The sequence below is a fragment of the Centruroides vittatus genome, unplaced genomic scaffold (assembly GCF_030686945.1).
Source record: "Centruroides vittatus isolate TY-2023 unplaced genomic scaffold, ASM3068694v2 contig_971, whole genome shotgun sequence".
Lineage (NCBI taxonomy): Eukaryota > Metazoa > Arthropoda > Arachnida > Scorpiones > Buthidae > Centruroides > Centruroides vittatus.
Window position 1 is genome coordinate 977087 of NW_027122644.1, and position 15030 is coordinate 992116.

Consider the following 15030-nt stretch of genomic DNA (forward strand, 5'->3'; position numbering starts at 1 on the left):
AGTGGTATGTCATTCTATGGGCAAAAAGGGCTATTGCTTAGGACCTCAAACCAATCTTTTATAAACTTGTTACCATACTAAGAATATTGAAATTTAAATTTGGACCATATCTGGAGACCCTAGATTGCCAATGTGGTGTAGGTGCAGGATGCATTGGCACAGTGCAGAGGTTGCATTAAAAAATGAATGAGGACATGGGGATTCCCCCAAAATTCCCTGAACAAAAATGTTTGAAGTCAATACTGTACACGAGGTCCTAATTCAAATTTGGTTGGGGCCCCGTGAGTCTATAATGCATCACTGGGTCGGACAATTTTTTCCATTCCTACAGCCCTGTATTCATTACTATGAATGATTCGATGAAATTTCTATATATAGTATAGCAAATATTTTCATATATATATATATTATGACAAAATATATTGTTTTCAGTAATAAAGTAGTTGTATTTACTAATTGTGAGTACATTGTTTGGAATTAATCATACAATGACTAAGATGGTTACTGTTTCAATGCATTTATTACTAATTTTTCTTCCTAAAGTAATATAGTTAAGATGCACTTGTGATGTATCTCCAACTTTCGTATAATATGCATAATCAACTTATACCAAAAAATCTTTTATTTTTATAATATAACATACTTTTAAACTCACAGGATTGGAACTTGTAATACTGCTGGATATAAATATACACAAAATGTTGAATTATACACAGGTCAGACTGATGAGAGCTGCACCCGAAATGCATATCTGACAGAAAAATTATAATAAAATGCATCTGAAACAGTAACTATATTAGTCCTCGTATGAGTAGTTCCAAGCAGTGAACTCACAATTATTGAATACAGCTATTTTATTATTGAAAACAACATTAATTTGGGAACATTAAGTTAATATAATATTAATATATTTTTTTATTGTCTTATTTCAATCTTATATGTTTTATATCAGTATATTCATTAAAATTTTATTATGTTTTCTTATAGAAAAGAATATCTTAAAGAAAAAAATTTAAAATTATATCAAAGAGAAATGGAAGAATTTGATGCAACATTTGCCTTAATTGTAGAAAATCTTATTAATGAAGATGATGTACAAGATGAAAGAATAAAAGATGTTTTTTTCAGATTCAAAGAGGTAAACTTGATAAGTTTTATATATAAAATATTTCTATGTAAGATAATGTAGAAAAAGTGTTTTCTTATTTGTAAGTTTATACATAGAAAATATTAAGTTAGGAGAAAAATCATTAGAATATTCATCAGTTTTAAGCTATAATAACTCTGTGAGAAAAATAAACAACTTTTTGTTATCTTATAGAAATTGCTAATTTCTATAAGATAGAACAGAATTTGCTGTAGAATTTGCTTGTAAAATAAATTTTAACTTTGGTTCAGTTTAATGTTGACTTTTACTTTAACTATTTTAATTTTTTAAATATATTATTTGATAAATTAAGATAATATAAAAATAAGCAAACATGATCTCATTCTTTTAACAGATTCAGTTTTGTAAATAAGCAGTATATTGCATAAATACATTATATATTGCAATCTTTTTCTAGAATTTTTTTGTCTTAATAATCAGGCTGGGGTGGAAATATACTGCAATTCACCTGTTATTTGTATCTTGTTGTGTCTGATTCCTATTGTTTGTAAGGCTTACATTGTGTGGCCTGTTCTTTATAAAATGCTTGGCTAAAGTAGGAAATGCGAATTTTGTTAAAACCATGTCTTCTAGCTATGTCTGTAATGTACACTGCTGGCCATCCAAAATGCAACACCAAGAAGGACCAGAGATATCACAGCCAAATTTATTTGAGAGATAACACATTGTACAAAGATCAAATGATTGAAAATACAGTCTCTTGTGAAGCAAGGAAGATGATAGAATCAGTATAGAGTGTTGCCTCCATTGCTGGCTATAACTGCTGCTACACGCCTCGACATTGAGTCAAAGAGGCTTTGGATATGTTGTTGGGGATAGCATTCCATGCTGCTTTCACATATTGCCAAAGTTGATCTGGTATAGCAGCGGGTGGTGTATTCTGGGTCAGTTGTTCTGCAATCATCGACCAGACGTTTTCTATAGGCGAGAGATCGGGAGAACAAGGAGGCCAAGGCAGCAATGCAATCTGATGGGCAAAGAAGAAGTCTTGAGCAATCATGCCACGTGTGGTCGTGCATTATCCTGTTGAAATGTGGCCATTGGCAAGTTCTGAAGGTAAGGGAGGACAACAAGTTCCAACACCTCAGAAATATAGTGCTGGCTGGTCAGTGTACTGGCAAATCATACTAGGGGGGTGCAGGAGTGGAATCCAATACCACCCCAAACCATAATATTGGGTCTAGGACAGTATGGCAATGCATAAGGCAACAGTTCAGCAGTCTCTCACCACGGTGTCTCCAGACTCTAATCCGACCATCGTGGTGTTGCACGCAGAAGTGGGATTCGTCAGTAAAAAACAATGTCATTCCATTCGGTTGTCCATGTCTGTCATTCATCGCACCATTGCTGGCACAAATACCTGGGGTTTTGACTCAACGGTACACGCAGCAATGGACGCCTTGCGGACATTCCACTCTGCTGCAAACAATGTTGAATGGTACACACGGACACTGATTATTGCACAACAGACCAAATTTGTTGTGATATGGTTCGTGATGTGGCACAGCAATCCATCACTGCCATGCACATGATATACCTGTCATCACGTGCAGTGAGGTGGGTACAATAGGTCCCGTCGGTCCGTCATTCCCTCCTGCATCCAGCGGTTACAGATCTACATCACAGTTGCTTGCTTAAGTCTGATACGATCACCGATTTCTCTGAAGGATAATCCACAATCCCTATAGACAACTATTCTTCCTCGGTCAAACTCAGAAATGTGCTCGAAAGACACTCATTTTCTTCTGCATGGCATATTGAAGCTGCTTATGCCAAAAAAATGCATGAAAGAACAATTCCAGTACTTCAAAATGGCCTTCTATTCTCCCTTTATATAGCGCTTGCAGGTGGTGCAACAGCTGCCTATGATGTGCGTCTGCGCTGAAATGCTAATCATTTGCACATCTCATCACTGCAAATGCATGGTAAAAATTTTACTTGATTTGGATGCTTCCTTCAAGGTGTTGCATTTTCGATGGCCAGCAGTGTACTTCAGCTCTTTGTTGGTGTTTGACATGTTTGAACGATGCGTAAAAGCTTTTTTCACTAGTGGTCTGAATACTGCAATCTTGTATTTAGGCAGATCACAGGATGTGGCATAAATAAAATTGGGGGCTTATGAAGGTTTGTGGAATATAGAAGTATGCACCCAATTATCCTGGATTATTTTTACATGTAAAAAATGGGCTTCCCTGTTGCTCTGGTGATCCAATTTTGTTGTGAGCCCATATGGATTGTTATTAGATATTTTTATGATGTTATGGATGTGATTAAGATATCATTTACATATTATGTATTTATATATAAGTTTCAGCTAAAAGGAATGAACTTTTATATATTTCTATTCTTCGATGATTGACTCCATGTTATAAGTAAAGTTTGTTAATGCTAAAACAAGTTTTTAAAGAATCTAACAAATTGCTACATAACATTTCCTTCTAAATTTAAAAGCTGTTATAAAACAATTGATTTTAATTTTAATTTTTAAAAATATATTAGACTGAAAATATTTAAATTTATTACATATTTTTCTAAGATATTTTTTGAATTTTCTAGATTTTGGAATGTAATATACCTCATGGAAAAAAGAATCGTGCATTGGCTTTGGTTTCTACATATAAATTATTAGTTAAATCCAAAAATTTGGTTGAAGAGAATATACAACTTGCAAACATTTTAGGATGGTGTGTGGAAATGGTAAATTAATATAAAAATATCAATATTTTGTGATTCAAAAATAAATTTATTGTAATTATAGTTAAGATATTTATTATTCATTTTGTTTATTTTCATTTGTAATTTCTCAAAATTTATACTGTTACTTTTTAAAAGATTTTTGCTTAGAATTATATGATTTAATTATTATTTTTATTCTAATAGAACATTCTACGAACATGATTATGTAAATATTAGCAGTAAATATAATTATTAGAAATATTTAGAGTTGAATATTAATACAGGAGGATTTGCTTATTGTTATAATTTTGGGTCTAGCATTTCCTACTAATATTAAGACTGTAAATTAAGACTGTAAATAGTGGACATTATGGTTTTATTAAGTTCAACATTAAAGAACATGTTAACACAATTAAAAAATGTATAATTTGATATTTATTAATTATTATTTAATACAAATTTGTTTATAGTTTTATCTAATGATATAGTATTCAGTTATTTTGCAATACAGTAGAGCATCGATTATCCAACCCCCGATTAACCGACTTATCAGTTAACCGACCGCGTTCTAGTTGGCAAATTCAAATGTCCGCTGGTGATGTGGCGCTACAATATTTGGTTATGTCTTGGCTACTGTAATATTATTTTTGTTAAATTTTTGCATGTTTTAGCTGGCAGCACTGGCTCGACCATGAAAGGGAGGCTAGTATTTAAACCAGGCTTAATACACTATACTAATAATGTATTTTTTCATACTTTTCGGTTATCCGACTTTTCAGTTATCCGACCAACTCCAGTCCCCAATTGAGTCGGATAATCGATGCTCTACTGTACTTTCTTTACAACAGCAATCATATAATTGAAGTAAGAAATTTCAGCAATTTAAACTACTATGCTGTAAGCAAATGAAGATTAAAATGATTAATGTGTAATGTGTAAAAGCATTAATTGCTAATGTTAACTGATAAGGATTGTATGTTCTCAGCCATATATTGATGCAAATAGCATGAGAAACAACTTGAAAATGCTAATTTATTGAAGATAATGATAATAATAACCAAAACTTTGATACAATAATTGAAGCTCTATAAGTAAATTTTAGCTAATATATTTTGGGACATGCTAATTCTGATAACATTAAACAAATGATAGTATTTGTGATTATAATAAGCAAATTCTATAGTATATTCTTTCTAGCATATTGTTGTATAGTATTTGTGTCATGTGAGAATACCGTTAATTTGACTACTATTGAATTATAATACAGTATATATGGCTATATATACTGTAGACTCTTGAACTCCTTAAATTAAAATTGTTGTTAACTTGAAATTTATTTTTGTCCTGACTTCAATAGACTCAATGCATTGTGTTTCTGTAAATTGAAATAGTTTTGAGATCATATTTTTGTTAACTTAAACTTAAAAGATCCAGAAACTTTATATCTAATTTTGTGTGCTTTCTTTTTGTGTTTTCAATGGGATGGATAAAATTATCACAGAGTAGAAGAAGAACTGTATTGTATAGAATTATGTCTCTGATTTCACAACACAAAATTCAAAATTTCAATGACATTTTGCATCTAAAATAACAATCTTATTTCTTAAATACAAATTGACCAATCATATCTTAGCACTTAAAATTGTTGTTTTTTAAATGTTTGTTAAATTTTAAATTTTAAAAAGCTAATTTCAAGAGTTTGTGTGTATATAACTTCTTATTTGGAACTAAACATTCATAACATATAAAGTTCACTGTAAACTTTGAATTGCATTTTGATATTTGGCATCACAATCAATGATGATATCAGTGTATTGATCGTTTTCATTTCAATTTAGAGAGAAATGGAAAACATGAAAAAAATCTAAAGGTTTCATTGATAACAGAAAAAGTATTTTCATAAAGATTAGGCAAGCAAGTAGAAAAATCAAAAATTGCAAAAGAATTTAACATTCCATCGAGTACTCTCTCTATATATCTGAAAAACAAGGAGATGATTATATATAGCTTCAATGATTAACAGAATAAAATAGAATAGCATAAAGCAAGCATAAATGTAAGTATTCAGATTCTGAGAATTTTGTGCTGAAATGATATGTATGCTATAGAGACAAGAATATTCCTATAAAATCACAAGCTATTACCTGTAAAGGAATTAGTGTGTGCTTATCCAGTTAAAATGAACAAATTTATTATAAGAACAAACATTTTCAACTGTTTTTAACAGCCATTGTCAGATTATAGAATCTTACATAGATAAAAATTTAAAGAACAAAATTTAAATAAAGTAGAACTCTCTAAATTTGTGCTAATAGTCATGTGCATAGAAGAATGGTAAAAAAAAATTAAAATAAATTACAAAACAATAAAACAAGGGTACATATAAATAGAAGTAACAAATATGAAAATAAAAATAAAAATAACTAAAAATATAAATAAGGTTATAAATGCTCATAAATACAAGTAGCTTTCCATGCATGTGATACTGAAGATATGTCTTTAAAATTAACAGCAAAAACTTTCTTAGTTGCTTTGTAAATTTAAAGATCTTCAAGTACTTCAGCTGTGCAAGAATAGACATGCTGTGTAAGAGATGTGCATTATCAAAAGACACTCAGATGTCATTATCATAAGCAAAGAATGCAAGGGCCATTGTACAGAAACTCTTTCAAATGGTACAGTGATATTTCTTGAGTCTAATATTAATATTCAGTGGTCTTCGGATAGCTCCAATGTACTTGTAGTGTTTATTAATCCTGTTATCAAAAATAGGAATCATGTAAATGCCAGGTAGTGAAGATTATTCATGTGTCTCTTTATCATTCCTCAGCAAGGAAAAAACTGTTGGACATCTGCTAAACACAATATTAATGTTGGCTAGCTGGGATATTTCTTTGTAGGTTCTGTGGATAAGCTGATTTTCAGGGGAGATTGTTAATTCCTTGTCAGGATAACCTAGATACACTTACAGGGCCAGTTCTAGGGTTTTGAGTGCCCCGGGCAAAACAAAATTTGGCGCCCTTTCATACAAGAATATACAAATTTACTGCAAATTTAAAAAAATAGTAAAAAAAGGCAAAAAATCAAAATTACACAATAAAGAACTGTGTAAAAAATTTATTTATTTAAAAAATAATACAATAGTTATTTACTTACAAGTGATGCGACATATGGAATAGCATAACGAGCGCATTTGAAGTTCGAGCGATGAAGGAGCTCGAACTTTGAAAAGTAAGTTATGCTATTCCTGTTGCAAACGTGTGACATACAAGATTTTTTGTAATGCTATTTGTCAAAAATTCAATAACATAGTTAATTAAATTAATTTTTTTGAAAATCACACTAGGGAAATTTTATCATACTAATTAAGTCGGTACAATTGGATACGCCACAAATCGAAACAACATCCACAATAAAATAAACTTTACTAAATATCGTAATAATTTTGTTATATTAACAATAATTATTACGACATATTCTACAATATTAGAATACAGGTATACATGCGTAAATGCCATTTGGAATTGTTATTATTTAAAATATTGCATTATTTGAAACTATAAAAAAATGCATAAAACTTACCCACATCTATTTTGCTGTTATATTAGATATTATTAATTAAAGCACGGCAAGTGTTGTTAATGCAAAGTTTACAGAAAGACAAAATTATTTAACCATTAAGTCGTATGACAGGCACCAGTATCACTTTAACTATTCATAATTTTATTGATATTTGTAATTTATAAATTTGATCTCGTCTATTTTTTGAATAGATTATTGTGATACGTGATACTGATTACAAATTATCTTTTCAAAATAAATAAAAATAAACTTTTTGAGATTAAAAAGCATTTGTCTGCATCAATGTTGTGTGATAAAAGCCATAAAAATTTTTAGGTTTCATTATTTTAATTAGTAAATTTTTGTTTTTGTCTATTAATCTTTTTTTTGAGTTATTATGAATTCTGATTATACAAATAGTTTTCTTTGAATAATTGTAATATTATTTATATCTGTTGACAATAATAAAATAATTAGCGTTGTGACCTTTATTTGGTATTATTAAAGAAAAAACAATTTATTGTTTGCTAAAAAAATTGATGTCTCATGAAAAATGATCAATTTTAATTTATAAAATCTAAAAAAATAATGAATGTAAAAAAATATTTTATTTTTATATCGGTGCCCCTCAAAATTTGACGCCCCGGGCAGTCGCCCGGCTTGCCCACCCCTTTATCCGGCGCTGTACACTTACATATGTGGGTGGTGGTATTGGAGGCAGAGAACACAAGTGCCTTTACAAAAATGTTTATTGTAATAAAGGTTGAGCTTATGGGATAAGGAGATAAGGACTAAGGCTTTGTTATTCTTAGTTGAGTTGAGCATGCATGCTCATCAGGCAGGCTTGTGGCAGCAGCGATTTGTTGCAGGTTTGTTCCAGATAGGTGATGGCACTTAGAGAGAGATGAAAATGATACACTAGAGAAAGATGTTTAAGTTGACAATCACAATGATGATCAACCCTGTGTCCTTGAACATTGGAGTTTTATAGACTGTTTCCTATCTAATTCTTCTTTTGATTGGCTAGGCTTCCTTTTCCCACTCCCTGATTGGTCTCCCTATTGTCTCCAGGTGGAAATTGAGACCAGTTCAGGTCATGAGAATGGTCTTCCCAGGATAGCTTATCCAACGCTATCCTTTGATTCTGGCCAAGATTACCGATAGAACCAAGACATCTGCACTCATATTTTCACTTATTTCCTTTTATGACATTCTAGAAAGTTAATACTTTTTTCTGTTCCTTTTGTTTGTCAAACCTCCTTTCCTAATCAAGTTCTCTTCTAGCTATTATATATGAATGATGGTTCTAAATATTCAGTATGGTAGCTGTTTTTTTCTTACTGTGTATGTATGTCTCTTTAATCCGAATAAATATTATGTTCGGAAGACTATCACACAGCTTTCAGTTTAGGTACTACTTTTATTGTTTTTCAAATACATTTCGGACTTATTTAATTTCTAAGCACCTCTTCAGTGTGTCACCCCTTTTATTGTATTACACTGAAGAGGGGCTTAGAAATTAAATAAGCCCGAAATGCATTTGAAAAAACAATAAAAGAAGTACCTAACCTGAAAACTGTTGTGATAGTCTACCAAACGTAATATTTATTCGGATTAAAGAGACATACATACACAGTATGAATGATGGTGTCAAAGTCCGGCATCACGGACTCAATGCATGTAAACTCAACACCTTGCAGAATTGTTTGTTTGTCTCCATGTCACATTCATCATTTATTACAAATTTTTATAAATCTTGTTAGGTTTGAACTCAATCTGGGGCCTCACAATTCTGTAGAAAACCCTGTTAAAGGTAATAATCTTGTATGGCTGGCTGATGTTCTGTGTAGAGTTGACAGGTTTATGATAAAGTCAGATGAGACCCTTGATAAGATTTGTAAAGTAGTCTAGGGCAGTGACAAATGTGGTTAATATGTTGAAACTCTTTGTTATTACACGAGAATAGACATATGCTCTTTTTTTTAAGTGCCTTAAACACTGCTATCTTACAAGTGAATGGATGATGTGACTTTGGTGGAATAAATAATGAGTTGTATGTGTTATTTCTGTACACATTGGTAGTGAGAGATCCATTATGCATGGTGATAAGGATATACAGGAAGTATACTTGGAAGGTACTCTTTTGTTCAGAGTGGAGCAGTAAACTGTATGAATTATTGTTGGTGGTTGTCAGGAATTCTTGGGATGGGGGTTTGTGGTTCCAGATAATTAAAATGTCAGCATATCTGATCTAAGCTGAGTGCCTTTGTGGCTCTTCACAAAGGCAAAGGTTCTTGGGGCAGAAGGATCATCCATAAGGAGGCACTGTTGTGGTTGTGAACTACTTCCTGAAAAGACGTAAAGGGGCTGGAGCAGTTGCGTAGGAGGACAAGAAGACAAAAGAGGAAACACTCATTTTTTGGACTAGCAGTTTCAGCGTCCAGACGGAAGAAGCTATGCTTTGTACTTCCTATCTTGTATCATACAAATTATTTATATTGGAGTCAGTATTATAAATAAATGTTATGTTTTATTGTTTATGCCAAGTTATTTCTTAACACCGGCAAGTTGAGACAATCCAACAGCACTCAGCTTAGACTGGTTATTGACAAATCTGCATCACCCCCAGTTCTAGTGGAAAGAATCCTCAATAAGTTCATTGCCAACAAACTACAGGACTTCCTGCATGTTGTCATCAGTTCAAAAGCTTTACTCCAACATTTGTGCAATTTAAATATTTAAGGTACTGTTTATTTCACAATTTGTGACGTTTGATTGCTTTTTCTATTGATTAGGATTGAACCATGTTTTTTTGAGTTACATGACTTACTTTCTCCTCACCATCATCACCCAAACAAGATAATCAAAAATGTTTGTTCTTATAATAAATTGGTTCCTTTTAATCCTTTTAACTGGATTACAGGCATTAGTGTGTGCTTTTATTATAATTTCATTTAGTTCTGCAGTATCTTTTGAGAATATTCCTGTGGATGGAAACTTCTTAGAGAAGAAGCTGAATAATTTGAGCAACAGTTGGAACATTTTTTCTAGTTGTGGACCCCAAACATTGCAGGGTCTGCCTGATTTGTTATGCCCATGGATGGATTACATGATTTTGGAGTGACTCTGCTAAATGCAATGCAGACAATTAGCTTGAATGCAGCTTGAAATAAAGTTTATAAAGTACTACTGCATATTTCTTTACAAAATCAGGTTTCAATTAAGAATTTGTTGACACATAATAAATTGGGATTTTCTTCATATTTCAGCTATATCAAAAAGGACTAGGGTCAATCTCATTACAGCAATGAGTGATAAAAAGTGTCATTTGAAATGTCAACATTGAAATGACATAGCTATCTGTGAACATTTTTCTGATGTAAAGAACTAAGCACAAAAAACAAGCGATGAGGAAGAAGAAAAAATCCCGTCAAAGAAATACTCTTCTCTTCCTGCATGTAAGGAAGTCAGAAAAGCTGTTGACCTTTTAAGAGACTTTCTACAAATTACATCATTCATAAAATAAGATGCTTTTGAGACAGTTGACTTCATCAAAAATATTGTTTAACAAGAATCATAACCAACAAAATCATGTAATAAATTTTTTCAAGTTAGTTTTTGTTCATTTTTACTAATAGATAACTAAGAAATAATAAAATATATTGCATTTAAGTCTAATTAAATTGTATTATGACATTTATGATTTTTTTAAAATAATTGTAGTTTCTGTAACTCGAAAAATTTTTCTGTCCCTTCTACTTTGAGTTATTGAGAGTCTGTATTATTTCAGTTTGAAACAAATGCAAAGGAAAGTTATTTTGATATATTTTATCGATGTTTATTAAAATTTAAGTTTATGAAAGTTTAAAAAACAAAAGCTTATTTTGAAACTTAATCAGTTTCTTTTTCCTCTCCTTCCAGGGTTTCCAGTGATTTCTAGTCATTTGTGTTAGGATAGAAAATATTTCAGTATTTGAATTTGCATTAATTTTTTATATGACTTTTTTTACTCAAAAATGTTATACGTGCTGCTAATTTCTTAAAATAGCTTATTTTTGCTCATATCTTAATATTTTCTCTTATTGCTTTCTGTTATTTTGAAATTTATCAGTATTTTATAAATAAAATATTGATAAATTTCTAAGATTAATAATAAATTAATATGTCAAATGAAGTTAATTTTTATTTTTATCAAATAAGTTTTTACAGTTTTTGTATTTTTACAATAAAAAATAATTTTAAATACTTTCAGATGCAAGCATATTTCATAATATTTGATGATATTATGGATCAGTCTTTCACTAGACGAGGAAAGCCGTGCTGGTTTAGAAATGTAAGTTTCATCTTTTGACTTCTTATTTTGTTAAAACTTGAAATAATTTTATATAAATAATTTTATCGTGTAATATAGAAAACAGTTATGATGCTTAATTAATATCTATCTATAATAAATAATAAAACTTGTAACTATAGGGGAGAATGGGAGAATTTTGGACACTAGGAAAAGGTGGACACGAAATATCGTAAAAAATATAAAAGGTTGTCAGATCATAATTCCTGTCAGTCACACAGTAATGACATATGTTGTTATGTTCATACATTGTCATCCACGTCTTGTGCAGCTGAAAACTTGTTGTTTTTGAAAGTTTATCATAAGTATTACATTAAGATTTTATATATATCTTTATATATACAGATAATAATGTGTTTTATTTGCTATTTATTTGCCATATATCAAAATATAGATTAGATAATGTCGCTTTCCAAAACTGATTAAAATCAAATGTGGCAAGTTGGGGCAACAGCAGACACTTTCTTAGTGCAATCATAAACACAGCTTTATACTGTTTACAATAACTGTTTAAATAAATGTCTGAACAAAACAGTTCAGACATTTTCAGTCTACACCAAAGGCCTTTCTCAGGAACAAACAGTATAAACAGCTTTATACTGTTTAGAGTAGCCTCAGGGTTCATTTATATTATATATACTTTGTTTTTCTCTTAATACTCTAGAATTTTAGGTTGCAGATCCTGATCATGGCAACATAAAATTGTAATGATTTAATATTTGAGATGTTCATTTCTGTTTTTTATAAACTAATGAACTTATTGTATTTCAATTTTTAATGAATATGTGTGAATAAATTATAATCTATTTCTTTACTTCCTTTGTCTGAAAAATTTTGGCCACTTTCTAGCTGTCCATAATTGCCCCAAATACTTTCTGTTATTATCCTGCACTACAGAAGAATACTGGGATACTGTACAGTTATCTAATGTTTTATTTTGGAAAAAATGGTTTAGATTTTTTATGTCATATACCATATAATGGCCAATAGATCAGATTATCAATTAATTAAAAAGATCTAAGTTTTCTCTAATGGATTTCATGATACATACTAAACTTTAAGTTGTATTTGGAATACCTCCAGTCTTTCTCACTATGTAATTTGTGAGAACTCAACAAATATGAAACTAAAACTATACTTTAATAGAAGACTATCCTTTCAATAATCTTTCTTCCAATTTAACAGGGTAAGAACAAAACAGTTCAGACATTTTCAGTCTACACCAAAGGCCTTTCTCAGGAACAACCAAATTCTAAAACGTTTTCAGCACTCAGTGTAAGCTGAAAACATTTGAATTGCTTTGTTGTTACCCTGTTGGTTGAATGTAAGGTTACTGAAATGTTTATAGTTATTGTCTTGTTTGAGTGTACAGAATTTGGTGTTAAGAGATTATACAATAAAAACAGTCCCATTTGAGTACTTACAAAATTTTTTTTTGACAATTGATGGTTATTGTAGTAATAATAATCAATTTTTGAATTATATTTTTATATAATATGTGAAGAATAGTGCTAGCTCTAAATTATTTATATGGGAATTTTTGATTGTGTAACTTCCATTAAAGCATAGTTTTGCTTCTACAATATTTAGCATAATACAGCATAAGTTTAAATTAATTAATTCTCTTATGTATTTGTCATAAAATTTGCATAAGAAATAAAAAATGAAACTACAGCCACCCCTCATTTAATTTTATGATTACATTCTTAAAAACTTGAAATTAATTGAAATCAAAAACTACAAAAATTTATTTTTATAAGTAATGGATATGTTAAGATACTTTCTAGAACTGAAACAAATCATAATTAGGCTATTTTTTTTCATCTGAACATTGTTTTGTTAAAAAATGAAATGAAATAAAGCAAATTCAAGATTTTAATTGTAAATTTTAATGATATTAATCATCAGAGGTTGTGTTGTATAGTGCCAAAATCACCACTTGGTGATATTTTTATTAAAGTGGCAATAAATATATAACTGTGAGAATACAGGCGAGGGTTAGCCCTCTAGTCGTTGAGTTGGTAAAACCCGCTCACTTTGTCACTGTATGGCTATTTGATAAATTGTCGTCGGGATTGCAAGATCCTTCCAACATCAGGCCTGACACTAGTTAGGATAGGGTTAAACATGTCCTAACTCGTGTTGATTCCGATATATTCAGTTCATAGAGTTTAAAAATTAAAGGAGGGCCGCTAGTCAAATGGGGAGTGCAATGGGTAAGTCAATAGGGTGTCCAGTATTCTGAGAAAGACAGGTGGATGGGATAATAAATAACACAAGTTTAATGTTACAAAATAACTACAACACACATGACTAAATACTAAGCATAAATACTAGGTTCTAGGGAAATTGTTCCTGTTCTAACTACATGGAGAGAGAGTGAGTTCACAAATGTTCTAACAAGACACTAAATACCTCATAGAGAGATGTAGCTCTCTATTTTGGTGGAGGCGTCTATGTAGATTGTCTGGGTGTTTGGTGGATCAAGCTGAAACTCTCTATGGCTCAGAAATTTGCGAGACAGGAGACTTCTTTTATGGGGATGTCCACTCTGCAATAGGGCAAGTCTGTGGCAAGGCTGGAGCCTTGGGCTAGAGATGTCCGCCTTGTATGTTGTCTGCCTTGTATGTTGCTGGTCTATGTCTGCTCTGAGACCTGAGTTTGAGCTCCTTTTATCCTCCTTAGGCCTGGGAAATGATCAAGTGACGTCACACAAGTTCATATAGGAAAGCAGGAGAATTAAAGGCAGTTTTCATGCAATGCTGCCTGTTGTTCCTAGATTGGAGATTTTTTTATTGACTGAGAAAATTTGGGAAATTTTTTTTGGGGTGACATTTTCTTCATTAGATTTTTTTCCAGTAGACTAAAGCATAAAAATTTTAAAAAGTAGAAAAAGGATATTTTGTATGTCGTTGAAATATAGTTTAAGCATTATGATGAAATATGTTGTTTGGAATGATTCAAAAATGATACCTATTTCTAAGTGACAGCTTAACATGTTAATTTTGCTTTCTGGACTCCAAACTGATAATGCTTTTAGCACCTACATTAATTAGTAAGTGAAACTGGTGGTGATAAACAAGTATAAGTGGTGATAAACAAGTATAAACAAGAAAGTGGTGATAAACAAGGTGGTGATAAACAAGTAATACTGGTGGTGATAAACAAGTAATACTGGTGGTAATAAACAAGTAATAAAGTAAAGTGGTGATAAACAAGGTGGTAATAAACAAGTAATACTGGTAGTGATAAACAAGGTGGTGATAAACAAGTA

At 31.0% G+C, this 15030-nt stretch overlaps 2 protein-coding genes across 3 annotated transcripts in view; both read left to right on the top strand.

Moving 5' to 3' along the window:
- Fpps (Farnesyl pyrophosphate synthase) overlaps window positions 1–15030 on the top strand; it is a 52453-nt gene that overhangs the window by 1408 nt on the left and 36015 nt on the right. For both annotated transcript variants that reach the window (XM_067282819.1, XM_067282818.1), the window contains 3 exons: window positions 988–1138; window positions 3725–3865; window positions 11658–11738. In XM_067282819.1, coding sequence (XP_067138920.1) covers window positions 988–1138; window positions 3725–3865; window positions 11658–11738 — 373 coding nt within the window. The remainder of the gene's footprint in view (window positions 1–987; window positions 1139–3724; window positions 3866–11657; window positions 11739–15030) is intronic.
- LOC136985528 (leptin receptor overlapping transcript-like 1) overlaps window positions 2957–15030 on the top strand; it is a 324027-nt gene continuing 311953 nt past the window's right edge. The window contains exon 1 of the mRNA XM_067282824.1: window positions 2957–2960. The gene's annotated coding sequence lies outside the window, so the exon portion shown is untranslated. The remainder of the gene's footprint in view (window positions 2961–15030) is intronic.